General features: G+C 42.1%; 1 protein-coding gene across 3 annotated transcripts in view; it reads left to right on the forward strand.

Annotated features, from left to right (window-relative positions):
• The window catches only part of mtmr14 (myotubularin related protein 14), a 33684-nt gene extending 6647 nt beyond the window's left edge, over window positions 1-27037 (forward strand). Inside the window, exons 4-20 of one of the 3 annotated variants that reach the window (XR_006009716.1) lie at window positions 285-360; window positions 1623-1683; window positions 1915-2037; window positions 3857-3930; window positions 5164-5234; window positions 5314-5388; window positions 7380-7446; window positions 9539-9624; window positions 12182-12258; window positions 12402-12438; window positions 12705-12775; window positions 12867-12925; window positions 15145-15277; window positions 16694-16870; window positions 19250-19465; window positions 22738-23096; window positions 23138-27037. Coding sequence is in view for 2 of the 3 variants with exons in the window: in XM_041979804.1 (XP_041835738.1) it covers window positions 285-360; window positions 1623-1683; window positions 1915-2037; window positions 3857-3930; window positions 5164-5234; window positions 5314-5388; window positions 7380-7446; window positions 9539-9624; window positions 12182-12258; window positions 12402-12438; window positions 12705-12775; window positions 12867-12925; window positions 15145-15277; window positions 16694-16870; window positions 19250-19465; window positions 22738-22918 (1584 nt within the window). In the remaining variant the exon portion in view is untranslated. Of the gene's footprint in view, window positions 1-284; window positions 361-1622; window positions 1684-1914; window positions 2038-3856; window positions 3931-5163; window positions 5235-5313; window positions 5389-7379; window positions 7447-9538; window positions 9625-12181; window positions 12259-12401; window positions 12439-12704; window positions 12776-12866; window positions 12926-15144; window positions 15278-16693; window positions 16871-19249; window positions 19466-22737 lie in introns of all 3 variants that reach the window. The other 2 variants (XM_041979804.1, XM_041979805.1) reach the window with 2 other exon arrangements.
• Window positions 27038-27565: the final 528 nt, after the last annotated feature.

The following is a 27565-nucleotide window of genomic DNA, read 5'->3' on the forward strand; positions in this document are numbered from 1 at the left end:
TTTTTAAATTTCACAAATGTTTTATAAAAATATTTTTATAAAAAAGTTATAAATGTGTCTGTTTTCATCTTTATTAATGTCCTATATAAGAATATTTTATATTTTAATCGATAAACTTTCTTTTCCCAAACTGGCAACGTATTTCATTAAAACTCCCTCAGAGCTGCACTGTGAGGTTATAATACCCTCCTCCTCTTTCTCCTCGTCCTCTTCATCGCTGTGCCGTGTCCTCCTGTCTGTCCTGCTGTCCGTCCGTCTGATCCTCTCCTTCTTTCTCATCGCAGCATATCTGCCGTTCCTCCACTCTGGCTGGCTGGGGCGAGTTGTACGGACGAACCGGCTACAACTACATCTTCTCAGGTACAGCAAAGCACGATGCCTGTATTTAGTGCAGATGGAGGAAGTCATGGCTGACGGATTTTCCATGCTGGTTTCACTTCCCACATTCTGAGCTGTTAATAGTCGGAGCAGCTGCCAGGCTGGGACCAGGAGTTCCTCAAAGTGTCGGAGAAATGCATATTAGTTCTCACCTTGTCAGTGCTTTAAATATGAGATTAAAAGTTTTTAAACCCATTTTCAGGACAATATTCTGCGTGTCTCTGCTCTCCTTCCTGTCTCGTTACTTTCATTAAACAACATCAAAAAATCTGGAAAACTAAATTTAAGAGAAAAATCAATTTTCAGTAAATTTCTTTCATTTTGTTTGATCTGTAATGTGTCATGAGCGGTGCTTCTCAAACTTTAAAATGTTTTACACGGAACAAGATCACACCGGACATATTTATTATAACTGATTAAAACTAAATATGAGCGATTAAAAATAAACTTAAAGTCGCATCAACAGACCAGTTTAAACCGGTCCAGTCAAAGGTTAAACGGGACAAAGAAAAAGAGGAAAAAGTGAGGGGTTGTAATATTTTCTCTCTGTGATTTTCACATCTTCATCGAAGTGAAGATGTCATGTTGCAGCAAGAAAAATCTCTTTATGAAAGATAAGGAAAGAGATTCTCTGGTTCTGGTTCTGCTGCCCCAGCAGAAGCTGCAAAGCACCGCAGACTGGTAGAAGACATGCAGGATCCCAGTTGGCTCCCAGTCTCAGTGTCTCCTCTCCAGTTCAGGCTGGTCCAGAAGAACACGGTCTGGATGTGGAGCTTTAAAATGTTCACATCATGGAAAAGAAAACTGACTGATTTCTGTGTCACATCACGTTAAAATTTAGTGGAAACCTTCCTCCTATTTAGTGTCTCAGCCCGATTATTTTTACTACCTAGTTATAATAACCAGGTTAGTACAGTCTGACGCTACTGGCTCATTGATCGTTGAACTGATGTACCATTAACCCGTTGTGTGAATCTCCAGTTCCTGCATGTGCAGCTCGTAACCGGGCTCCTTCGTCCATGTAGTTCAAATCTGACACTGCTTTTTTAGTAAAGAGTCCAAGTTTCTAAGCATCTGTGTGATGAAGGTCCACCAGTCAGCCAGCAGCTTGCCAGACTGGTGCTAATACGTCGTAGAAGGCGTCTTCACAATGTTCCAGTGTTGTCAGATTTCTTCATGGAATTGCTCTTGAAACCCTCATAACAGCCCATCTTCACTGTTCATTACATCTTATTTCCCTGTAGGGGGCAGTGATGACACGTGGACGGAGTCAGAGGAGGTTCCAGAGGATGACAGCGCAGTCAGGTAACCACATCCGCTTGATTATATTAAATCAGACTCTTTATTAAACCAGGCTTTAGGCTGAGTCTCCACCACTTTGTAGAACCTGGTGTCAGGAGTTCATCTTTTTTCTCCTTTAGAAATGTGCAGCAGCTGTCAGAAAAATGTAATTATAAAAAAAGATTTGATATGTCAAGGAGTTAAAACAATAATGAATCACATAGATTGAAGACACGTTGTTCCTCTCCTGCTCAGGAACGGGGACTCGCAGCTCTTTGACAAGGTTCGAGGACACGACATCAAGCTGCTGCGCTACCTGTCGGTTCGCTACATCTGCGACCTGATGGTGGAGAACAAGAAGGTTAAGTTTGGCCTAAAGTAAGGAAGCTTTTCATCAACTCTCTGCTTAGCGCTGTGCCACAAGTGTGTGTGGCGATGGGTCGATGAACAGGCCATGCTTTAGGCTTTAGCTCTTCGATTGCTGATTTAATCTCAAAAACTCTGGTTTAAAACAAGATTTAAATCTTTTTAGCTTCTTTCAACATGTAGCATGTTGAAAGTTTACATATAAACATGGTAAGATGCAGTCACATGATCATATGTCAGCACCGGTGTTCATTCCAACATCAAACCGACTCATTTGGCTGTCGTCAGATTAATGGAAAGCAGCACGTGGGAAAGTTTTTAAGGCAGGATTGATTGAGAAAAGCTGCATTTATCCAAATTTATCTCAGCTGATCCGTGTTAGCTGCTTCTGCTGCAAGCGATGGATGGTTGGCCTCAAACAGCTGTCGTCCAGTTCAGCTTCATTTGTTTCACACCAATTCCTGACAAGTCACTTTGAAAAGTTAAGCCCAGTTAGAATCCAGTTCAAACAAGTCCATTATATGATCCACATCAGTCCAGTTTATAACTGTTCACATAAACTAATTGATAGAAAAATTATCTAGCTAAGTAAAACCAACAGACTGCATCCATCAGAACCAGAACCAGGAAGGAAAACCTCCATCAGAGCCAGAACCTGGAAGGAAAACCTCCATCAGAACCAGAACCAGAAAAGAAAACCTCCATCAGAACCAGAACCTGGAAGGAAAACCTCCATCAGAACCAGAACCTGAAAGGGAAACCTCCATCAGTACCAGAATCTGGAAGGAAAACCTCCATCAGAACCAGAACCTGGAAGGGAAACCTCCATCAGAACCAGAACCAGAAAAGAAAACCTCCATCAGAGCCAGAACCTGGAAGGAAAACCTGCATCAGAACCAGAACCTGGAAGGAAAACCTCCATCAGTACCAGAATCTGGAAGGAAAACCTCCATCAGAACCAGAACCTGGAAGGGAAACCTCCATCAGAACCAGAACCAGAAAAGAAAACCTCCATCAGAACCAGAACCTGGAAGGAAACCTCCATCAGAACCAGAACCTGGAAGGAAAACCTCCATCAGTACCAGAATCTGGAAGGGAAATCTCCATCAGAACCAGAACCAGAAAAGAAAACCTCCATCAGAACCAGAACCTGGAAGGAAAACCTCCATCAGTACCAGAATCTGGAAGGAAAACCTCCATCAGAACCAGAACCTGGAAGGGAAACCTCCATCAGAACCAGAACCAGAAAAGAAAACCTCCATCAGAGCCAGAACCTGGAAGGAAAACCTCCATCAGTACCAGAACCTGGAAGGAAAACCTCCATCAGAACCAGAACCAGGAAGGGAAACCTCCATCAGAACCAGGACCAGGAAGGTAAATCTCCATCAGAACCAGAACCTGGAATGAAAACCTCCATCAGAACCTCCAAAACATGCAAAATATAAGATTTATGAAAAAGGAAAGTGTGAAACCTGATATTGAAGATGGAGATGGTTCTGCTTCCTGAAGCTGGTTCCACAGGGAGGGGCTGATAACTGGAGGTTCTGCCTCCCGTTCTACCTTTAGAACCACTAGAACGACAGCTTGTGGCTGGATTGTGGGATTTATAGCAAAGCTGGACCACCTTCTGATCACGTCTCTGGGTGAAGACTTTCCTTCAGGACGATGTTAAAAGTTTCCCGTGTGCCAGTAGAGCAGATGTAAAATCAGAAGCAGCACAGTGTCTGTATGAGGCGAGTGTGTTAGTGGCTGTGTGTTCATCTTTAATATGCATCTTATCTGATTTTCTTTGTGTGTGTGTATGTGTGTGTGTGTGTGTGTGTGTCTCCAGTGTGACGTCCTCTGAGAAGGTGGACAAGGCCCAACGCTATGCAGACTTCACCTTGCTCTCTGTGCCTTACCCAGGTAAACAGCAGCTGTTCACAAGTGTATAACGAATTAGTAGAAATATCTGTGAACCAGAGGGCAGCAGTAACTTCAGAGAAAAGGTGGATGTGACTCTGAACTGAGTTACAGCGTCTACACCCCTGAGCCGGCTTCACCATATTTGTTTCTGCAGCCAAAACAGAATAGAGCATAGTCAAGCTAACTTCATGTGTCAGTCCCACCCAAAACAATCCAATCCAGCTTTATTGGCAAAGAACTTTATAACAACCACTGTGGACCAAACTGCTGTACAGCAGAATAAAATCATAGTTAATAAAATTATTCAAAGCATTAAAACGCAATAAAATCAAATAAATAAAAACAATTTGCAGCGTATAATAACACAAACAAGGGCTGCTCCTCCTCTCCTCAGAAATCCAGCTTCAGCTTGGTTCTCAGGAGCAGCTGACCGACAGGAGGCCTATAGGTGTGTGAGTGTGAAGGAGCTCAGAGAGCTAGGGTGGTGCAAGAGATGGAGGGATTCAATAACAAAATGGTTTTGAATTGGATTCTGAAATGAGCAGGCAGCCAACGGAGCGCCGCTAAAACCGGAGAAATGTCTTCATCTTTACATTTGCCAGTTAAAAAACGAAGACGAGCGATGGAGGACCCACTACCCCCCACATGTTTAAATCTGTGGTTTCGTGTTTCTCAGCCAATGATTCTTACTGTTAGACGTTTGCAACGGGCTCGGTTTGATGATGTGACGGAGGAATGAGGAATAATGAGGATTAGAATCAGTAAAAAACTAAATGAGAGTTGAGGATCATTCCAAACAGAAGAAAAATGAAGACAATGTTCGGTGTTCCAGTTTCCACTTCCAGTCCGCAGATTGCAGCATGGCTGAGAGTCTAGAGAATATGCACGAGACGTCACTGCGGCTTGCTGCGCCGTTTTGGGAGAACCTGGCTACCGTTTCTATTCACACTTTCAGGTTTCTCACCAGTAAACTGTGTCAAAAACACGAGAAAAGGAAAGTCCTCACTGGGTAAGCTCACAGTCTTCAGATGCAGAAACACTAACAATAAGTTGACTTCTAATTTCGTGTAACCGGAATATGAAAGCAGGAGAGGAGCAGACAGATTAAACCATCATGTGAACTACGTCTGCATGTAGTTCATATAAGGTGTTGTGGGGAGTCTTACTAATCTCATAATACATGTTTATAGAAAGTAGTTTTTTTGGTCATGTCAGCTGTTCTCTTTTTTTCAGGGTGTGAGTTTTTTAAGGACTACAAAGACAGAGACTACACAGCTGAAGGTCTGGTGTTCAACTGGAATCAGGTAGAGACTCTGTGCTCCCAGTTAACCCAGTCTGTGAGGAGAACTGGATGTTTTCTGACTCCTCTGTCTGCTCCGGCAGGACTACGTGGACGCTCCTTTGACAATCCCGGTGTGCTTTACTCAGAACTTGAACATTGACTGGACTCAGTATCAGGTTAATTCTTTTTCTCCTCTTTCTGTCTCGTTTTTCTCACGTCTTCTTCGCTTTGCTCGGATCTGTGTGCTGGGATGTGTCCATCAGTGGTTCTCTGTAGTATTTGTGGTGTCTCGCTGCCATCTGTTGTCCAGATCATAAAGTGCTCGGCTCAGGAATCAGCTTACTCACACGGCTATGTTACATTTTCTCTGACTCATGCTGTGTATTCTAACATCATTCAACCCACAAAGTGTTGTTTTAAAATCCAAATACTTCCAGTTCTGCTCCTCCATAGCAGCTGATTCAGATGATTGGATGATTAACAGGATTGTGCAGAACTTGACAAGCTGTTTAGCAGGTCTGTTTCATCTGATTGAGGTGTGTTGAAGCATGTAAAACCTGCAGGACGGTGGAGGACCAGAACTGGACATCCCTGACATAAATTCACTTTATCAGCTCCACCTGTTCATCTTCTTGTTAACACAAATCTGCCAATCACAAGGCAGCAACTCAACACATGTAGACACGGTGAAGATGAAGTTCAAACTGAGCTCCGTCAAAACTCTAAACCAGTTTTTGCTATTTTTATTATTTAATATAAGAGTGCACGTATAACCTCAACCTTTTTAATCCCAGTCAGCATGCAGACACGATGTTTTCAGGACAGCCTTTATTCCAGCCATAGAGGAGCATTATTTTTATTATTTTCAGACACACAGAACTTTCTGCTTACTTGTTGATCTTTGGCTGCTCCTGATTGGACGACATCGTCAATTTAAGCTCAGATTGGTGGAAGGTTTGACAGGAAGTGGTTTCATCATCATTTCCAGGCGATCTTTTTTTATAATGAAAATGTGATAAATAATGGTGTTATCGTGGATCACTCAATAAATGCCTGGAAAACTTATTTAGGTCACTTAAAGGGTAAGCTATTGATCACAGTTCACCCCACAGAGTTACACACTAATGATCCTGAGACACTGTTGGTGATAAGCGATAGTGCTCGAGGGCACCGGAGATCTAGCGGAGTTTTAAGAGTTAATGGGGTGAGTCTGTGTGAATTGTAGCCTCAGTTTCCTGTTCTGAGCTGACAGGAGGCCCCTGTTGTGGTTTTCTTCAGCTGTAGCCCATCTGATTCAAGGCTGGACGTAGTTTAAGGTTCAAGGAATCTTTATCATCCTGTGAGGGTAGTTTGCTGTGCAGCAAGCAGTAAAAACAATCACACAAACAACACTATATACAAAATATTTATATAACAATATCTAAAAGACTTTGATAAAACACAAAATGTAAAATAGAGCTTCTTTTTCAACTTATTCAACAGGGCAATGGCTGCAGGAACAAAAGATTATTTATGTCTTTTAGTCCTGCATTTTGGTGGAATGTACCTGTACTCTGATGGAGGCAGCAGGAACTCATGAGCTAAGGCTGGCTTCGATCTGCGCGGATTGAACGGGCCTTGTTTGCTGTTCTGTGTTCAGAGCTGTTCTGCAGACCTTGGTAGGAACCAGTGCTTATTGGACTTCCTGTTGTCTTTCTATCATCTCCAACCAGTCTGCCCATTTTCCTCTGACCTCTGACATCAACAAGGTCCAGACAACTGCTGCTCGCTGGATATTTTCTCTTCTTCAGACCATCTCTGTAAACCCTAGAGATGGTTGTGTGTGAACATCCCAGTAAATACTCAGACCAACATCCATGCCTCATTCAAAGTCGCTTAAATCCTCTTTCTTCCTCATCCTGATGATCAGTTTGAACTTCAACAAGTCATCTTCACCACGTCTACATGACCACATGTGTTGAGTTGCTGCCATGTGATTGGCTGATTAGATATTTGTGTTAACAAACATAAATAATATAAAATATGAAGTGGACTGTGGGTATTGCATTTAACAGTTTTGAGACCAGATTTCAACATTTGCTTCTTTTTTCTGGCTGAATGATAAAATTTACATTTATCTTTTTTGTCTTGTAAAAACAACCTGACATTTTTCTTCTGTGTTTTCCAGTCCTGGGACCTGGTGGAGCAGACCCAGAACTACCTGAAGCTGCTTCTTCACACCATCAATAGTGATGGTAAGTGGATCATACAATGTGGCTTTTACCTTCTGTAAGTTTCCCACACAGACTTGTCTACACTTTCCAGGCTGTTCAAGAATATTAAAGTTGTCCAATTAAATTTTCTTTCCATGACAGACTAGTTCGTCCTTAGATTCTATTTCAATGTTGGTGACATCTGTTAGGAAAAGAGTCTGAAAGTATATATCTGTTATAGCCTGTCTGTCCATCACCCGTCCACCCGTCTTTGTTCCTTCATAGAAAGTCTCCTTCCCAGTTTAAAATAACCGTTGAAGAAAACCTGATGCACTTAAGCATGTACACATGACACTGTGCAGGTAGTTTAATTTGTGTGTGTGTAAATTTATTCTGCTTGTAATTTTGTGTGTGTTTGAACACACATTTGCAGGAACCCAAAGTTATGTTTAAAATGGTTTACAAATCATGGATTACACACATAATCATAGTGAGTCAGTTCCCTCCACAGGATCCAATATATAATAATGTTTTTCACCCTGCTGGTTGAATGAAATGCTGAGGTTTGGTGGTCCCTTCCAGTTTCTGGTTCTGATGGAGGTTTCCCTTCCTGGTCCTGGTTCTGATGGAGGTTTTCCATCCTGGTCCTGGTTCTGATGGAGGTTTTCCATCCTGGTCCTGGTTCTGATGGAGGTTTTCCATCCTGGTCCTGGTTCTGATGGAGGTTTTACTTCCTGGTCCTGGTTCTGATGGAGGTTTTACTTCCTGGTCCTGGTGCTGATGGAGATTTTCCTTCCTGGTCCTGGTTCTGATGGAGGTTTTCCCTCCTGGTTCTGGTTCTGATAGAGGTTTTCGTGCCTGGTCCTGGTTCTGATAGAGTTTTTCCTTCCTGGTCCTGGTTCTGATGGACGTTTTCCCTCCTGGTTCTGGTTCTGATGGAGGCTTTCGTGCCTGGTCCTGGTTCTGATGGAGGTTTTCCCTCCTGGTTCTGGTTCTGATGGAGGCTTTCGTGCCTGGTTCTGATGGAGGTTTTCCTTCCTGGTCCTGGTTCTGATGGAGGTTTTCCTTCCTGGTCCTGGTTCTGATGGAGGTTTTCGTGCCTGGTTCTGGTTCTGATGGAGGTTTTCTATCCTGGTCCTGGTTCTGATGGAGGTTTTCCTTCCTGGTCTTGGTTCTGATGGAGGTTTTCCTTCCTGGTCCTGGTTCTAATGGAGGTTTTCCTTCCTGGTCCTGGTTCTGATGGAGGTTTTCCCTCCTGGTTCTGGTTCTGATGGAGGCTTTCGTGCCTGGTCCTGGTTCTGATGGAGGTTTTCCTTCCTGGTCCTGGTTCTGATAGAGGTTTTCCTTCTTGGTCCTGGTTCTGATGAAGGTTTTACTTCCTGGTCCTGGCTCTGATGGAGGTTTTACTTCCTGGTCTTGGTTCTGATGAAGGTTGTCCTTCCTGGTACTGGTTCTGTTGGAGGTTTTCCTTCCTGGTCCTGGTTCTGTTGGAGGTTTTACTTCCTGGTCCTGGTTTTGATAGAGGTTTTCCTTCCTGGTCCTGGTTCTGATGGAGGTTGTCCTTCCTGGTACTGGTTCTGTTGGAGGTTTTCCTTCCTGGTCCTGGTTCTGTTGGAGGTTTTACTTCCTGGTGCTGGTTTTGATAGAGGTTTTCCTTCCTGGTCCTGGTTCTGATGGAGGTTGTCCTTCCTGGTACTGGTTCTGTTGGAGGTTTTCCTTCCTGGTCCTGGTTCTGATGAAGTGTTTCCATCCTGGTCCTGGTTCTGATGGAGGTTTTTCTTCCTGGTCCTGGTTCTGATAGAGGTTTTCCTTCCTGGTCTTGGTTCTGATGGAGGTTTTCCTTCCTGGTCCTGGTTCTGATGAAGTGTTTCCTTCCTGGTCCTGGTTCTGATGGAGGTTTTACTTCCTGGTCCTGGCTCTGATGGAGGTTGTACTTCCTGGTCTTGGTTCTGATGAAGGTTGTCCTTCCTGGTATTGGTTCTGATGGAGGTTTTACTTCCTGGTCTTCGTTCTGATGGAGGTTTTCCTCTCCTCTGTCTCCTGATGCAGCTCAGGATTGCGGACTGAATGAAAGAGTAGATCTGATCCTTGTGGACCTGCAGCACTAACGTCCAGATTGGTTTTGTTGTTTCAGATGACAGCGGTCTCCTGGTGCACTGCATATCAGGGTGGGACCGAACGCCTCTCTTTGTATCCCTCCTCCGGCTCTCCCTGTGGGCAGTAAGTTTTTTTTATTCTCCATCAGTTCTCTGTGTTTCTGTTTTGAAACAGCTGGAAGCAAAAACTAGCAGAGTAGGAGTACTGCTAGTAATAAATAGTTTTTTCTTGTTTTGGTTGGCCTCTATGCTGCTGTATCTATTGATACCTTTATTTTACATCAGTAGAGACTGTCCTGAAAAAATAATTTCTGGCTGTTGACTGCGATTAAAAGGTTTGAGCTTTTACGTGTAGTTTTACATTAAACACCTAAAAAAATGGCTAGAGTTTTATGGGTTAATACAATACCAGACATAAACTTCTAAATCTTCTGCGTTATGGTGTTAATGTTGTTTTAGCTGTCTGGAATATCATCAGCGAAACTATTCTACTTTTTAACCCCTTACGATGCAGACGTACCGGTCCCGGTACATGACTACTAATCAACAACATTGCAGCCATGTGTACAAGCCCCTCCATCATGAACGCCCACAATATGCACATCAAATGAAAGCTCAAAGTTTCGTCTTTCCGATGATATAAACCATTTTGACACACAACAACCACAGCGCTAACACTAAAGCCTTTTTTACAGAAAAGCAGAAAGCTTAAATGTTGACTTTCCTTACCTTTGAGGGCTCTCTATAGGCCAAACATCAATATTTCCCATCAAGATTGGTCTCATTCTGTCCGTACAGGTTAGGCGAGGACAAAAAAAATATATTTTTTCTGTGTGTTCTAAAGTGTGTAACTTTTATCAGTAATATTTACAGTGATTCTGATTGCTGTGGGTGAAACTAGAGAGTGTTACCTTTACAAAGAGCCCAAGCCTGTACTTACAATCCAGAGGGTTCAATAACAGCAGTAATTCTAATTTGAAGAGGTCATATTACAGGCGTTTTTGCCAAAATGACCCTGCTTGATTAGGGGTTAAACATGTGATTTAATCAAAATGACAAAGATAAACTGTACAGAGCAGAGTGAGTCCTGTTGTAGGTATTTAGAAAAATGCCACCTTCTTGACACTGAAGAACACAGCTCACTAAGACACTCGTCTATTTCTCCTTCTGATATTTACCAGTTTCCTTACAAACAGAAGACGGGGAAACTGGTGTTTCCCACCAGTCCTGCGGGGTGTTGGCCCAGTGGAGGATGATAGTGTTTTAACACCCACACTTCACATTGAGAAGCTTCCACACACACTTGTCTCTGGTCTTCTCTGCGTCTGCTCCTTCTCTCCATCTCCTGTTCGGAGAATCTTGACCGCTGACGGTGATCAGCTGATGTTCTGTCTCTCTTGTAGAGTTTGTTTATCGTTCGGGTGAGAAGGAGGAAACTAGCGGTTCATGGTTCATACCAATCATTACCTCAAAGTATTGTTTTTGTCAGGACTCGTTAACACAGTAGCTGACAGGTGGCAGAAAGGATTTATACTCAGCTGTTTAGGGGCGGTCTAGAAAAGTTTTGAAGGGGGGCCAGGCAGGAGCACTGGCCAGGGAAAGGGGGGCACAAATGAGACCTTTGTGTTTTTAGCCAGATCATCAGTTTGATCAAGAGTTTCTTCATCGATATCAGCTGTTTAACTTCATTTGTCTGGTGGTTTTATGACGGATATTATCACCATGTGATAATGTCAGCATCATCTCACCAACCATCTACATCAGTGTGTAGGTGGTTGGTGAGATGATGCTGGATGAATTCTGCATTATGATCTAGAACATGTAGAGATGATGCAGAACAACATATTGAAGTACATATGTGCTTTGGCTTGCAGTGAGACGGGCGAATTTCAGGCATAGTCGGAAATGGTAATTAATCATGATTGATTAATTTGTAAGCAGTGATTAATCTGATTAAAAATTTTAATAATTTTATCATCTATCTGTCTGTCTCACACACACACACACACACACACACACACATAGTTTTGATGTTTGATGAAACCCTCAACAAAATGACTAAAACAAAGCAACTGGACTTACATGTTCGTTACTCACTATACCTCAGTGTTTGGACTGTTTGTAAGGTGGTTCCATGCTTTACATTTCGTGAATGTAAGGTCTTAAATTTTATCAAAGCGGCATTAAAAAGGTCTTAAAAAGTCTCAAATTTGGCTCCCTTAGTGCTGCAGATACCTTGCTGTACTAACCTGGTTATTATAACCAGCTAGTAAACATATTTGGTCTGAGTCTAAATGGGAGGAAAGTTTCCACTATATCCAGATTTACCATCTACAACCAGAAATTTCTTTTCTTTTCCAAGGATATGAACATAAAACTCAACATCCAGAAAGTGCTTCACTCTGTTTTTGTTTTTATTTAAACGTCTAATTGATCAGGAAGAACAAGAGACTTAGACGTTATAGCTGTTTTTAGGAACAACATCTGCACATTTTGATGTTGGGCTAACGTGGTACGTTCATGTCTCAGATTTAGAACTGGTCTCTGGGAGCATGTCTGGTCCCATCCGGATCAGTAGTCACTGATTACTGTTGAGGGAGAATGAGTTCCTGGTGGCTTTGAAGTGAACTTGACTCCAGACATGGAACAGGAATGTTTGACGTGTTCTTGTTCGTTCACAGGATGGTGCGGTGCACGCCACCCTGGAACCTGCTGAGATCCTGTATCTGACCATTGCTTATGACTGGTTTCTGTTCGGGTAAAAATCTTCTTCTTGTTTTCATCTGTCTTATTTAATACTGAGGATTTTTGGGTTGAACATTGAGGATGAAGACTTTTTTTTTTACCTTTTTAAGAGTTTGCAGAAATAAATGAGTTAATATTTTCTGTATTTCTGTCTAGTCACATGCTGCCAGATCGACTCTCCAAAGGGGAAGAGGTACTTCTGTTTTACACTTAACTTTTATTAAATATGATATGAATAACTTCCACCTTAAGACATAAAGCTTTAAAAATATCCACCTCACTTTGTCTAACCTGGAACAAATGATTCTCAGTTGAAGTCTGTGGACTGTACGTATCGACTATACGAGTATTTTCATTCGTTTTTAGTGAGATCAGGATTGTTGCAGGTTTGGGGACTTTGGTCTCCAGCCTAATGTTGTGATGAATGCAGTGTTTCCATCTTTCTTTTCTCTCCCTCAGATTTTCTTTTTTTGCTTCAATTTTTTGAAGCACATCGTCTCAGAGAAGTTCTCTGCTGTTAGGAAACAGAGGTCCGTTGGTCATTCATGCTGTCACGTTAGATTTCCTTCCTAACTCACAGTTTCAGCTGGATCATTCCATGTATTTTCTTTTCATTTTCAGGAGGAAAAACTCCCACTTCAAAGACGGAGATTTCACTGTTGAAGACCTCTGCCAGCTGAGTAAGTCTCTGTTTTTATGGTTTTCTAAAAAAAAAAATGTGTAAATTATTTTATTGCTTCAACATTTTAACTTTAATGAGATCAGTACAGATAGAATACAGTCCCAGTTCCAGGTGATGTTTAGCATCGTGTAGCATCTCCTCTTCTTCTAACATCTGTCTGGAAACGTCTGGGTAAGGAGACCAGTTTCTGGAGTTCTAGGAGAGGAATTTTGTCCCATTCTGGTCTGATGCAGGATTCTAGCTGCTCTACATTCCTGGACCTTCATTGCTGGATTTTTGTTTTCATGATGCTCCAGATGTTTTGTACTGGTAAAATGTCTGGACTGCAGGCAGGCCAGTTCAGCAGCTGGACTCTTCTCCTGTGAAGCCATGCTGTTGTGATGGATGCAGGATGTGGTTCAGCATCGTCTTGCTGAAATCTGCAAGGTCTTCCCTGAAACAGACGTTGTCTGGTTGGGAGCAGATGTTGCTCTAAAACCTCCATGTACTTTTCAGCATTGATGGAGCTTCACAGATGTGGAAGCTGCCCACGCCATTGCACTAATGCAGCCCCAAACCATCAGAGATGCAGCTTTTCACCTGTCCACTGATAAGCTGGATGCTCCCTCTCCTCTTTAGTCTGCAGGACACGCCCTCCATACGTTCCAGTAAAAAATTCATATTATCATCCATCTGACCTCAGAACAGCTTCCTACTTTGCCTCAGACTGTTTTAAATGGGCTTTGGTCCAGAGAAGACGGCAATGTTTCTGGATTCTGTTCACATATGGCTTCTTCTTTGCATGATGGAGCTTTTACCTGCATTTGTAGGTTTCAGTGTGAGTTGTGTTCACAGACAGTGGTTTCTGGAAGTTGAGTCCATGCAATGATTTCCAGTAAAGAATCATGTCTGCTTTTAATGCTGCCAGAGGACCTCAAGATCACTAGAATTCAGTTTGAGCTTCAGCCTTTTCCCATGCACACAGAGATTCCTCCTCATTATTGATCTTTTGATGATAAAATAAACTGCACATGGTGGAATCTTCAAATTCTTCACAATTTTACATTGATGAACATTTTTCTGAAATGTTCCACAATATTTAGACTCTGTCTCAAATTAGTGAACCTCTGTCCATCTTTCCTTCTGAGAGACTCTGCCTCTCTGAAGTGCTCCTTTTATACCCAGTCATACCCAGGGGCGGCAGTGGCTCAGGCGGTAGAGCAGGTCGTCCAATGATCGGAAGGTCGGCGGTTCGATTCCCGCTCCCGCAGTCATCTGTCGTTGTGTCCTTGGGCAAGACACTTAACCCTCCTTGCCTCCAGTGTTGGCATCGCTGGTGTATGAATGTGTGGATGAATGTTCGGTGATGGTCGGAGAGGCCGTAGGCGCAGACTGGCAGCCACGTTTCCGTCAGCTTGCCCCAGGGCAGCTGTGGCTACACACATAGCTTACCATCACCAGGTATGAGTGAGGAGTGGATGAATAATGGATTCACACAATGTAAAGCGCTTTGGGTGCCTTGAAAAGCGCTATATAAATCTAATCCATTATTATTATTATTATTATTTTACTGACTTGTTGCTAATTAACCTAATTAGTTGTCAAACACTCCTCCAGTTGTTTTTGACCAGTCACTTTTCCAGCCTTTTTTTGCCTCTGTTCCTACTTTTTAGAGATATGTTGCTGCCATTAAATTCAGAATGAGCTAACATTTTCCATGAAGTGGTAAAATGTCTCCATTTCTACATGTGATATGTCTTCTTTAGAACTGGGCTTGTAAAAGAACTAATAAACCTGTTATTAAAACATCCCAGCCCTGCACAGGGGACATTCCTCTATGCTTTATTAACTTTTCCCCTCAGTTCTGGTTCTGTTAGCAGTGTTGTTGTCTCGCTTCTGGTCTGATGCAATGAGGAATAAGAGGATGTTTGGAGAGCTACGAACACCGCAGTGTGGGAACTGACATAACAATGAAAACACAAGACTTTCATCTATTCAGAAAATTGCAAGACTTAAAAATTTATAACACGTTGCATCATAGCAGAGAGACATCTGCAGGCTTGTAGCTCTGAATTAAGCTCTGTTATCACTTAAAAGGACAGTTTCACAGATGTAACTTGCTCAGATTTATCGACCTGCTGTATATGGGACAGAGGAGCCAGATAATTCCAGTTCACGCTGACTGGTCGACCAATGTGTTTAAAATAAGCCTAAAATGTAAAATGTGTTTTCTCTTAGAAACCAGGGATCGGGGCAGCGTGACCAGTCTGAGCAGTGAGTTTTCCCTCATCACCGAAGAGGTGGGAGGAACCTCCTGCCCCATCACTGACTCTGTGGACCCGTTCTCCAGCCAACCCCAGACCTCCAGCTGGTCAGCTTCACACACACACACACACACACATCTGACTGCTCCGCCTGTTTTTTTTTTTGACTGTCTTCACTTTAGTTCCACATCCTGAATCTGGTCATTAATCCAAATATGCTCAACTAATTCATTATTTCTGAAACGATGGTGAAAAGAGCTGCAGAACGGAGGGAAATAAATCTGTTTTATTTGGTGGAATCGTAAACAAAAAAAATTTCTGAGTGGAAAAAGATTACGAAAGGATAAAGGTGATAAACCGACCTGTAGACTTCCTAAGACGTCACAAGTCTGTTAATGACCCATTCATTTTAATCAAGTGTGTTGCTGATGGGAAACATCCAGTACCTGCAGAATACCGGCCCTCCGTGTCTTAGATATTCTATGGATGGATATTCCAGTTGAAAATCTTTATTCATCACATAAGGAAATGTGTTGAGAACAAAATAACATAAGAATGATCAATGAAACTCAAAACCTTTAATCCATGGAGGAAGTTCTATTTCTATTTTCCAAAAAAAGCTAAATAAATAAATAAAATAGCCTGGTTTACTAAGGGTTAAGCATTTTTTTTTAATAGTTGACAGCATTAAAATGAAGTAGTCCCGGTTCTGAAGTCGTCCCGGTTCTGAAGTCGTCCAGGTTCTGAAGTCGTCCTGGTTCTGACTCATCTGTTAAAATACACTATGTAGTTAGTGCTGAATGAAGCAGAGCGGTGTGACTCCAGAATGTAAATAGTTAATCTGGATCACCTTGGTGCCAACACACTGGATTTTATTTTATTTTATGCGTAGTTTTTGTTTTATAAAACTTAATGATTTTATTTCTCTTTGTTATTTTAGTAACAAAGTTTAGTTATTTTAGTAAAATTCTCCATTAATTTGAATCCTGTACTGGGTCCTTTATGATCCATTAAAGGAAAAGACTTTGTACACAGGGGTGTACAAAGTCGGTCCTCGAGCTTCTGTCCTGCAGGTTTTCAGTGTTTCCTGCTTCAACACACCTGACTCAAGTTAAATGGATCCAACAGCTTATTAAGTTTTGCACAATGACTCATTAATTTGAGTCCAGTGGTTTTGGAGCAGGGACACATCAAATGTGGCCCTTGAGGACCGGAGCTGGACACCCTGCTCTAACTCATTAATTCTAAACAATAAATATTATTAATATTACAACTAATAGTTGTACTACGTCCATCCATCCATCCATCCATCCATCCATCCATCCATCCATCCATCCATCCATCCATCCATCCATCCATCCATCCATCCATCCATCCATCCATCCATCCATCCATCCATCCATCCATCCATCCATCCATCCATCCATCACATCTTTTGGTGGAATTTCTGTAAATATTCAGTTGACTGTGTCTTGCTACTGAACTGCTGCTCTGTGGCTGTAAATGTTCTTCCCTTTCTTCAGGAAAAAAGTGGCCACCTCCTCCCCTCAGATGGTGGTTTGGTGTAAGCAGAACCCCCTGGATGAGCAACTGCCCCATCCCTTTAATGAGGCCAGGTCTTCCAGCTCCTCTTCCTCCAACCAGTCAGAGCACGGAGTACAGTGGACTGGGAGCAGCCCGTTGGCTGTACCGAGCAGGAGGTGAGTGTGGCGCTGCACCACGGAGCAGTTTAAGTCTGGCCGACCTTTTACTTTTATACACATTTAACTCTGGTGGTGTAAATTTTGAATGATCACCAGAAGCTCTCAGCTCGGCTCTGGAGACTCTTTGGTTTATTCACAATTAGGTCAACTGTGCACAGCTTGTGATCTGAAACAGCTCGTGCGCAGCACACAGCTACAGCGTGAGGGGTTGTTGAAAGTCGAGTTTCCCACCCACTGAGCTGGATGGATAAATTTCAGAGTCACCGTACCTTTCGCAGCAGTGGTGCATTCACTGACATCATGTGACCCTTAGCTTGCTCTCAGCTGGACTCAACTGAACTAATGATGAGACTCCTGTATGGAGTGAAAGTAGTCTCACAGTTCTGATTTACGAATGAGTAAAACTATTTGTGAGTAGCTTTGGGTACTTGCACAAAGATCTGATTTATTTAGGTGCTGATGGGAAGCTGGGTTATCTGGATTTTAATGAGACTTGAGTGTCATGTTCCTCTATAGTTATTTCAAATTTGGAGAGGCACTTTCTGTGGAGACAGACTAATTCATCAGGCATTGATTGTGGAACTTTAAGGAGTGTCAAGCTCCACGTACAAGCTGATCCATGCACATCAGGCCAGGCGTGACCACACGCTTAATGATTTGTATGCATGAAAATGGTTTTGAGCATGAAAACGATCATATGTAGGCCTGTCACAATAACAAATTTTGCTGTGTGATTATTTTTCTCAGAAATTATTTCGATAAACTGTATTTTTGCGCAAAGTGATAAAGTTGTCATTTTGAGACCATTTTCAACTAATATGATGACAATGCCATAATAATGCAAGTACACCCTTTTTAAAGTTTAATAAACTTTCATTTCTAAAGAACTTTTTACACTGGAACCAGAAGAAAATGTAAATAAAACAGTAAATAGAACGGACTCTCAGTCTCTTTAACAACGAATGAAAACCAAACACAACCAAAAACAAGAAGTATGACAGAAAATGAAGTCTCTGTTCTGTAAACAAAACTGCCCTTCAAAAAATATATATAAAAAAAAATATTGAACATGAGGCTCAGACAGGGAAAACTGGCAAAACTGCCAGTTAGAACCATTGTATAAAAAAAAAGTACTTTGCATCGTTGCTGTTTGTGAAGCTGAAATATCTCCCTCGTTGTCAGACTGATCTCTGAGCAGTGAGTGAACCGACGCTGCTGCGACGCGACGCTTTTTATCACATACGCCGGGACACCGGCCCAAAAGTAACGCGACCCACTGGAAATCCTTCCGAACTTCTCGATTAGCCGATATTGCTCTTGATGTGTATTTCAGTGTGAGAAATCGGAGGTTTAGCGTGAGAGCGTAAGATGCCACTCACATGCGTGAGTTGGCAGCCCAGTAAAACAAATACGGCATACCGGCTCGCACAGGTTAAACCCAAAATGCTACCACACTGCAGCTGTCTTTTAAACCATCATAATTTTTTCCCTTTCAAATCCCAAGTTTCCCTGGCTTGCTACTCATGGGCTGCGAATTTGTGAAACTTTGTAGGTGAAGGGACCGCTGCCTTTGAATGGCTCTCATGCTGCAACATGCTGCTGTCGAGAGAGATCACTCCGCAAGAAACCAGAGCGTTCAGTCAAGATGCTCCACAGTGAAACCTGCTGTCATACACAGTCTATGGTATGCTGACATAACAAAATAATATAACAGGTAGTGGTCCTGTAAAGCTGATGGTCTTGAAGTCGTGTCTGACATCAGGTGTGCCGTGCACGGCACGACGGCCCTGTCGGCGTTTAGGGCGACTTTTAGGATTAATTGTGAAATAAAGTAATGGTGACATCCCTGTTGTAAAGTTATTTTATGTCTTCTTTTTTTTATATATATATATATATTTATGTCAATTTGAACACACATTTGCAAATAGTGAAATTTACTCAGAGTAACTTGTGAGACTAATTTCACTCCATACTTTTTTCTTTTTTTCCATCTTCACCAGTTTGGGGCATATTGTGGTTTTATTCCGCAAAAACCATTTATTTAGATTGCAGGTTGTAATGCAACAAAACAGGAATAATAGTAAATGAGATTTAATACTAACACAAAACTCATGTTTGATTATATAAAATCATATAAAATTTGTTTGACTTTACATCTAAACTTGAATTTTGCATCAGTGATCTGGTTGATATTACAGACTGTCATCTTTAATTCAGAGGCCATAAATTCTGTATAAGTTCATGATGAGATGAGAACTGCTGCAGGATTCCTCTGACCGTCCTTCCTCGCAGTGGTGCACAGAAAGCTTGTTAAGAAGCTCTCTGTCCTTGTTTCTCTTCCATCTTACGTTTCTGTCTCCGTCTGTTGTTCGTCAGGTTAGCGGCAGACTACGCTCGGTCGGGCTCCTCCCTGTCCACAGAGTACGGGAGCTGGCAGATAGTTTCCGGTTGTGGCAGCATCCATGACCACAGCCACTTCCCTCAACCTCTGGCATCGGTTTCCTCAAACTCGTCCGCCGTTGCTGCCGCCGCCTATGCCTACGACTCGCCCCTGCCCTTCAGTTTTCAGGATGAAGGGCCCAGCGGACGAATGTAAGTAGAGCTGGAAAAGCTGCTTGGCTAGGACATCTGCAGTATCAGTCCTGTGTGGTTCAGAACTGAAGTTACAGATGTGACACTATGATTTTCTTCATTCTTACATCTGATCAGTTGTAACTTGTGACCATATTCTTACCAGTAACACAGAAGCATCCTGGGATGCTCAGCTGATGTGTCTGTGTGAACGGGAGAGTTTCCACCTGGGGGATTTCTCTCACAAAACACATTATCTGAGTCCAAACTTTGGAGAGAAAGTACACATGCAAAATCTGATCTGTGCATGTCGGCTCATAGAGGAGGTTCTCTCAGCCTAGTTACTCAGTATAATAAATAAAAATCACAAATAAACAAAACTCGGATATGAAATGAAAGAATTAAATGTTATAGCTGAGTCTTCTAGCTTCGTTAAATGTTTGGAAAGTTTTTGCAAGTTTTTTCAGATCAAGTAGAGGAAAACTTGTAATTTGCATTTCTAAAGCAAACACCTGCAAATATGCAAATGAATCTGCAGTTTAAACTTGATTTAATGAGCTGCTGCAGCCTCAGATTGACAGGAAACAAGGTGCCATCCACAGAGATGTCAGTGGAAACAATGGAGAGGAGGATGGAGCTCATTCAAGAAGCAAAAGTTAAGCATCATAACTGAAAACATAAAAGACCGAAGCATCCGTTTATCTTTTTGAAAGATAAAATGAAAAAGCAGGGGAAAAAAAAAAGTTTTTTCTAATTTTGTTTCTTAAGCTAACATTGAAATCAGGCTGTAGAGATTATAGGACCTAATTGTACAATCCCTAGAATAATCAGCATTGCTTCTTTCTTGGTGTTTTTGTGTGGGAGGGGGGAAGGAACTTCATAGGGGTCATGAGGTGGGTGCCCTCCATCCTCCTTTGTGACTTCTCCGGAAGGCTCAACGGCAGCACCTGGCGTCCCAGGTGTGCCGCCCTCTGTTTCTACCCTCAGTGTTCATCTCGCAGCCCAACTGGAGTCCTTCCTCTTGAGCCAGTTGCTGCTTCGTTCTGCAGCTTCAGGAAGTGACTTCATGCTTGTTGTAAGGCTTCTCCTTCGAGCTCCATTCTCATCAGGAGCCTGGTTGTGGCCTTGGCAACGAACCCTCTGCGTCCAGCTTCTACAGGGAAAACCTACGAGAGGATGATGGAATAGAAAATGTCCACTAAAGAAAATGAAACCAAATAGACAGAAGCGTTCGTTTATCTTTTTAAAAGGTAAAAAGAAAAAGTAGAATTCTTTTTTTAAATTTTGTTCTTAAAACAAAATAATTAGGAAATGAATCTGTTCTCTGATTTGTGCTCAGAAAATAAACGATTAAACTCCATTTGATTCAGCTTTTTTCATCTAAAAGAAATGACATGAACCAGATTTTCTGTTGAACTCGTCTGATCATCATGATAAATACGTCCAGCATGAAAGATTTCCTGACTTTCACATGCGCATATTAACCGCTTCATAACAAGCCCTATTTTCTGCTTCCTGTCAAAAATAACACACCTAAACAAATCAAGTATATCTTCACAACTACAAGGGCTGTGTGTGTGTGTGTGTCTACAGAAAGCTGAGACGTGAGATTACTGTCAGAATCAAGATGCTTTACTATGTCAGAGTAAATCCACCTGGAACACAGCAGAAATGTAAATGTTATCTCCTCCTAATTAAAAACCAGAGGACAACAGCCCAATTAATCTAGGAATAAGTACAGTTGACCTAAAGTAGTCCTAAGAATTAATAGTAGTTCTGGGGATAGATTTTTATTCAGCCTTAGGATATTAAAATATTCCTTGGAATGAGTAAAGTAGAGCTAGCTAGAATCAAGTAAAGCATATCTCAAGGATTAGAAAAGTAGTCCGAGGAAATGGTCAAATATTTCTGGGAATGGTTCAGAGTTATGACCGGGGGGGGCACAGCCAGGTTAAATCAAACAAGGGATAAATAGACAAATTTGTAAAAGTACTAATGGGCAAACAATAATGAATCAGCAACAGAGATTTCAACTACCAAAAAGGCATAACCAGGTAATGGTCAAGTCATGTAATGGCCAGTGGTGAGTAATGAAGAGAAACCACAGTGTTCTGTGTGTCTCAAAATATCAGCATCTGACTGTATGAAGCCACCTGGGGTCTTCTCGGCAGCAAGGTAGCTCAGTTGTCGGGGCATCCATCTCCCATACAGGAGACCCGAGTTTGAATCCCAGGGCAAATATTAACACCTTCCAGTTGGGTCCTTCCCACCGTCAGATGGAAGTCGCTTTGGAGAACAGTGTCTGCTAAATGATTGTTGTTAAGGAGCATTTCTGCACTTAGCTTAACTCTTCTACTCAGAATGAGTTAGAAAGATTTGTCCAGCTCTTTGGCTCTGAATAAGCTGTGTGCACATATGCCCAAGATGATATTGTATGATGAAATCGTAATGTTGTATTTAAACAAAATGACTTACAAAAAACTACAAAAAAAAAAAAAAAAAAGAAAAATTATATGCACTGCCTCACGCAACTACATGTCAGCACCTGGGTCCAACTGGACTCAAAGCAGTCTGACTACCACTTAATTATGACGTCCCATCTTGTTTGAATTCTTGCTTGTGTTCTTACTCTCAAATGTAAGTCGATTTGGATAAAAGCGTCTGCTAAATGACTGTAGAATAGAATAGAATGTAGAATAGAACAGAATAGAATTCTCATCCTGATCACAAAGACAAGTCTGTTGATGACTTTAGAAAAAAACCACTCAACTGGCAGTGATGCAGAGTTGTTTTACTAAAGCAGCATCTGACTCGTCAAAAGCTCACCTGACGTAGTTTGCAGAGTTAAACGCCTCCCAATAGCAGAGGAATTGATGATTCCTTCTGCCACTGACACGGTTTTAGTTAACGAAGAAGCAGCCAGCAAGCGATGAACTGTTGATCGAGGCTCGATGTCGGGTAAAGGGCCAGGGGAGATGGACATCCATCCAAAAGATTTTCAGGAGGATGATTATGATGATGAAGCATCTCTTTAGAGAGAAAAGTGTGTTTGGTTTTCTGCAGGAAACACAGATATTCCACTTTTTTCTTTCCGCTTCCATCAGTGGACACCGTTTCATTCCGGCCTGATCCGACTTCCAGATGAAGCGTGTCCCTCCAGTCTTAGCTGAATGTGCATCTTCTCCCTCACAGACTTCATCTTTGTATTTACTTTTTATCAATTCCACAACTGAATTTCCCATCTTGACCTGATTCCTTTGTTTTTGTCGTCTTCTTGTTCGTCTCCTTTCAAGGTGTCCCTTCCTGTCTGAGCGTCAGGCCCGTCTGGAGGCGGTGCGGGAGCTCTTCCTGGCAGCCTACAGCTCCACCGTGGGACTCAAGTCCTCCACGCCCAGCCCCTCCGGCGCCATCACCGGTCTGCTGGAGCAGTTCGCCCGTGGGGTCGGCCTCCGTGGCACCAACGCCATCGTCTGAGCTCTTCCCGCTTCCTTCCATCCACAGTCTGTTCAGGACGTTTTGGGCCAGATGCATAAAACTCAAACTGTGCGAATGCACAGCAGAAAAGTACAGAAGCTTGATTTCTACTTTCATTTTTAATCATGAATGGGTGCAAATCCTCATCAACCTGATGAAAGTAAAAGCAAAAAATAAAGTAATTACTGAAGGGAAATCGTAAAAAAAATAATAAAGTAGATCATTACTGGTCTGATTAGAAAGACATTCATGGAGAAAACTGGTTTTTATGCATCTGGCTCCATGATTCTGCACAACAAAGTGCCAAATATCTGTTCAGTTCAGGGATGAAGCATTTATTTTCATTCTCTTAAATCTATTTTGGCTTTCCATGACCTTTATTTTTTATTTTTTTTTATTCAGGGAGGGAAAACGTCTCAGCCATAAGCAACAAAAAGGGAAGGTGAGAAATGGAAAAGGCTAAAACGGGCAGGAAGCAGGCAGAACATCAAGAATTCTTCCTTCTGCTCTTCATTTTTATTTTTCTTAAATTCTGTAAGAGCTCTTGCAGTGTCCGTCCCGCAGCAGTTGAGCAAAAAGCTTTTAGTTCCCTTGTTTTTTTGCTGCTACCCTTCACTGAGCCAGTGCCGAGGAAAGTTCTAGCTCAGGTCGCCACGTGGTAGAAAGTGTTGTTATGGAAAACGGCTCCAAGCCTTTTTTTCGTGTCTTTCCTCAGCAGGTGGAAAGAAACAATTTTTACTTCAGCTTGAGGTGTTTGGGGTCTGTACTTTACTGGTTGAATGTTTTGGATCTTCAATCAGATGTGAGATTGTTCCTTCTGTCCACACTGACCAGGAAGTCATCAGTTCAAACAGCCTCCGTCAGGCTGAAGCGCTTCATTGGTTGTTTCTCTTTCTCTTCTGCTGCAGTAATTTAATTAAAATAAACCGTTTGACATGCTGAGCTGGTTCTGAGACGACCCGGGTTTGAGTCAGTCACCAATCCAATCATTGTAGTCCAATTATAATCTAATTAAAACAAATCCACCATATTGATCCACATTAGTCCAGTTTATAATAACTGTGTTCATATAAACTAATTCATAAATAAACAACCTTGCTACAGAACCAACAGTTTGGATCAAATCTTCTATTCGATTCAATCCTCCTTCCCAAGCTGCAGGAGGAGACGGTGGAGAAGAAAACCTCCATCAGAACCAGGAAGGACGGCCATCTGTCTGGACCGGTTGGGGGTGGAGAGGTCAGGACAGGGAGATCAATAAGTAGCATGAGTCTAATCCAGGGACACCTGCTGAAAAAGAAACACAAATTACAACAACAAACACGTCAGAGAGAGCAGAGAGGAGCCCAGTGCATCATGGGACATCCCCCCACAGCCTTAGACTATAGCAGTGGGACTAAAGGGATGGATGAGGGTCGCCAAGCCAGACCTGCTATGAGATTTATCAGAAAGGAAAGTTTGAAGCCTGATTTTACCCAGTAAGGCCCGACCCATGAAAAATATTAAGAAAAGTCAAATATGAATATGAGGTTCTTATTAGGCCCTTTAGCAAAATGTAACAAAAAATGAACAGATCTTCACCATGTGATATGCCAGAATTATTTTAAACTGTGTCCCAATTCAGGATCTACACACTTTGGAGTGCACAGACTGCAAAGCCCAAGGAGTGTCCGAAGTAATTCATGCACGCTGCCTAGCCGACGAGAATTTTCCCATAGCAGCAACGTGGGACGTTGAATCACCTAAACCTCTGAAATTCCTAAGTTTTGCATATCATAGGAGACTACAGTGTACGTTAATACTGACCGACTTGGTTCTATCTTACCTTTCTAACTAAATAATGTAAAAAAACAAAAAAAGGCCATCTGATCTGTTGTTTTCAAGCCGGTACACACACTTCATTAACCCCTTAAAAGTCCATGAAAGTCAAATCTTACATGATTTTAATGCCACCGTTTAACACCATTTTTAAAAAAATAATTCATTTGGTTTTCTCACGTTTCTATTTAAGTGAGGTAAATGAAAAATGTGCTCTTTAGAGCGATTTTGCTTATTCGCTGTCATCTTGTGTGAAAGGAATTCTGGGAGAAGAAGGATCCACCACCGGCAGGCTTCACTACAGGCCAAACGATGTGCAGGTTTGTAGGGTTGATTCAGAGGCACCTTCCACACGGGACGGTGCTTGGCACGAAACCGTGACATATGTAGCCACGAACCTGTACTTCGAACTGCATAGACCCTGAATTGGGACACCGTTACAGTCTAGTTTTCTGCTGGTGGTTTTTCCTGGTATCTATTATGGGGCAGTGTCTGATTATGTTCAACAGGATTTTGAGCAATGTTTTTACCATAAAGTGATGCAAAATATCTCAGAAACTATCAAATTTGTCACGTTGGGCTCTATAGGGTGAAAGATAGAGAGGGTGTCTGCTTCCTGAAGCTAAACTGGGAGCTGGTTCTAAATGTTTCAGTCACTGAAATCAAACTTGTTCTTTAGTTAATCCATCTCATCATGGAAAACGTGTTACTGCAGGTTTAACGGCTCCATCAGTGACGTCTGTCTCTGGAAACTGTAAAGCGGTCTCAGCCTGTCATCAGATCATAATAAATTGTTTTCAGTGTAAAATTGTGGACAATCTGTTGGCAGAAGTGAAAACAAGGTCATAAAATTCCTGTTTTTGTTCGTGTAAAATCAAATGAAACTGGTTCTGTTGGGGGTAAAAAGGATGCTGCAGGTCCTCCAGTGTGTTCTCCAGCAGACTTTCCACATCCTCCAGGCTCAGACGAGCCAGGTGAAGATCTTCATCTGCCTTTATTATTTAATGAGGAGAGGATGTACAGAAAAGTATAACTTTGTCTGGATGTAGAATTGAATGGAAGAACAGATAGGCGTACAGCGGTGATAAACTACTCCTCAGGTTAGATGGACAGCGATGGTCCCTGACAGTCAGTATGGACAGAAGGGACACTTTGATCTTCCAATTCGTCCCTTAAATAAACGTCTATAAAGTTTCTTTGTAAAATAAGTGGATCATGAATCATCACATCACAGCTTTCCAGAATCCTTCCCAACAAGATATAACCAGTCTAACCAGTTACAGCACGTCCACTTCAGTCTAGATCCTGTTATTGTCGAATGACTGATGATGATGAAGATGAAGATGCACTGTGCATGATGGTAGCTGATCCAAAGGGCTTTTCAGTGGCGTTGAAACGAGGTCCAGTTGATTCCTGCTGGTGCTGAGGTTTCCTCCCACATCCAGAAACGGTGTTCTCTCTGCAGACGTCGGTTGTCTGAGCCAACGGGCTCGTCGATGGCTGATTTACCTCAGGACCTCTCCTTGTGCCTTTTTCTTTCTTCTCATCATGTCTTCAGTTCAGCTTCACGCATATTTTCTCTTTCTGAGATGGGTTCAATAAAGATTTAGCTGAACAGCAACATTCTGCCCCTGAATGCATCGTTAGCTGAGAAAGATTTGAGGCATAAATCCTGCAGGATGCTGAGGGGAAATGAATTTACACAAAGCGAAATGAGAAGGTTGGAGGAAGAGCTTCTAGTAACCATACACACATTCAGACTAAATTCAGATTTAAAGAAGAATAAATCACATTTATCCCAAAATTTATCGCATTTATCAGAGCGGTCCATGACTAGATTCATACCTGGAGGGAAACTGAGAAAAATCAGCATCCAGGCCGACTGTCGAGTCATTTCAGGCTCTCCCTCCTCTCCTCCGGCCAGTTTTAGACGCATCTTTTCTGAATTAATCGCAGTTGTAAGGCCTGCCTGTAGGTTAGACGCTTTCCACTGGATACCCCCCAAAAAACCAACATATAGTCTTAGTTTAGCTCAAATTCTCTCATCTTTTTGCTCGTTTCACTCAGTTTATTTCAGAAGTGGCAGATAATTGTTTTCTAAAGGATTTTTTAACATTTATTGAAATGCTGCATTGCACTTGTCCCACAGTCTTTTTTTTCTTTGTACAGCTGATATGTTTTAAAATGAATCTGTTGTTTTTCTCTTTTAGTTGTAAATTGCATTTAATTGTTTGCAGGCGACGAGCTGCAGTCAGACATGAACCAAGCTGCAACTGTCAATTAAAAATAAGATGAAGATGAGAACTTTTTCTCTTTTCTTTCTGGACAAATGAGTTTGTTTTAGTAGAAAATGAGAAGCTGCATAGTTGTGGAGGTTATCAGGTGTTGCCCTCCAGGTCAGGGCGGAGTGGTCCACCTACATGTTGGTGGTGAATGATCCTCCATTAGAGAACACTAATGTAGAAGGAAGAACCGATGCTGTGAGAGGAGGGAAAGAAGCTGGTGAAACAACGTGAAGTAGAGCAGGTGTCGTCAGGTCTCACCTGCCCAGCACGATGCTGGATCCATGATTTCACAACCACTCAAACCCTTTGAGGACAGAACATCTCACATGTTGGTCAGGCTGGTGAGCACCTGACGGGTGACGGAAAGGGAGGATGAGTCCCTGAGAACTTTGATCATACCATAATTCAGTAGATAATGGTCCGGTGTTTGCTGATATCAAACTCAAATACAATGAGTTTAGATTTCATTCAGGATCCAGAGATCAACACGAGACGGTATCACTGCTGATTTAATTCACTTTCATTCAATTCAGCTTTATTTCTG

The sequence above is a fragment of the Melanotaenia boesemani genome, chromosome 3, assembly GCF_017639745.1.
Source record: "Melanotaenia boesemani isolate fMelBoe1 chromosome 3, fMelBoe1.pri, whole genome shotgun sequence".
NCBI classification, from domain to species: Eukaryota; Metazoa; Chordata; class Actinopteri; order Atheriniformes; family Melanotaeniidae; genus Melanotaenia; species Melanotaenia boesemani.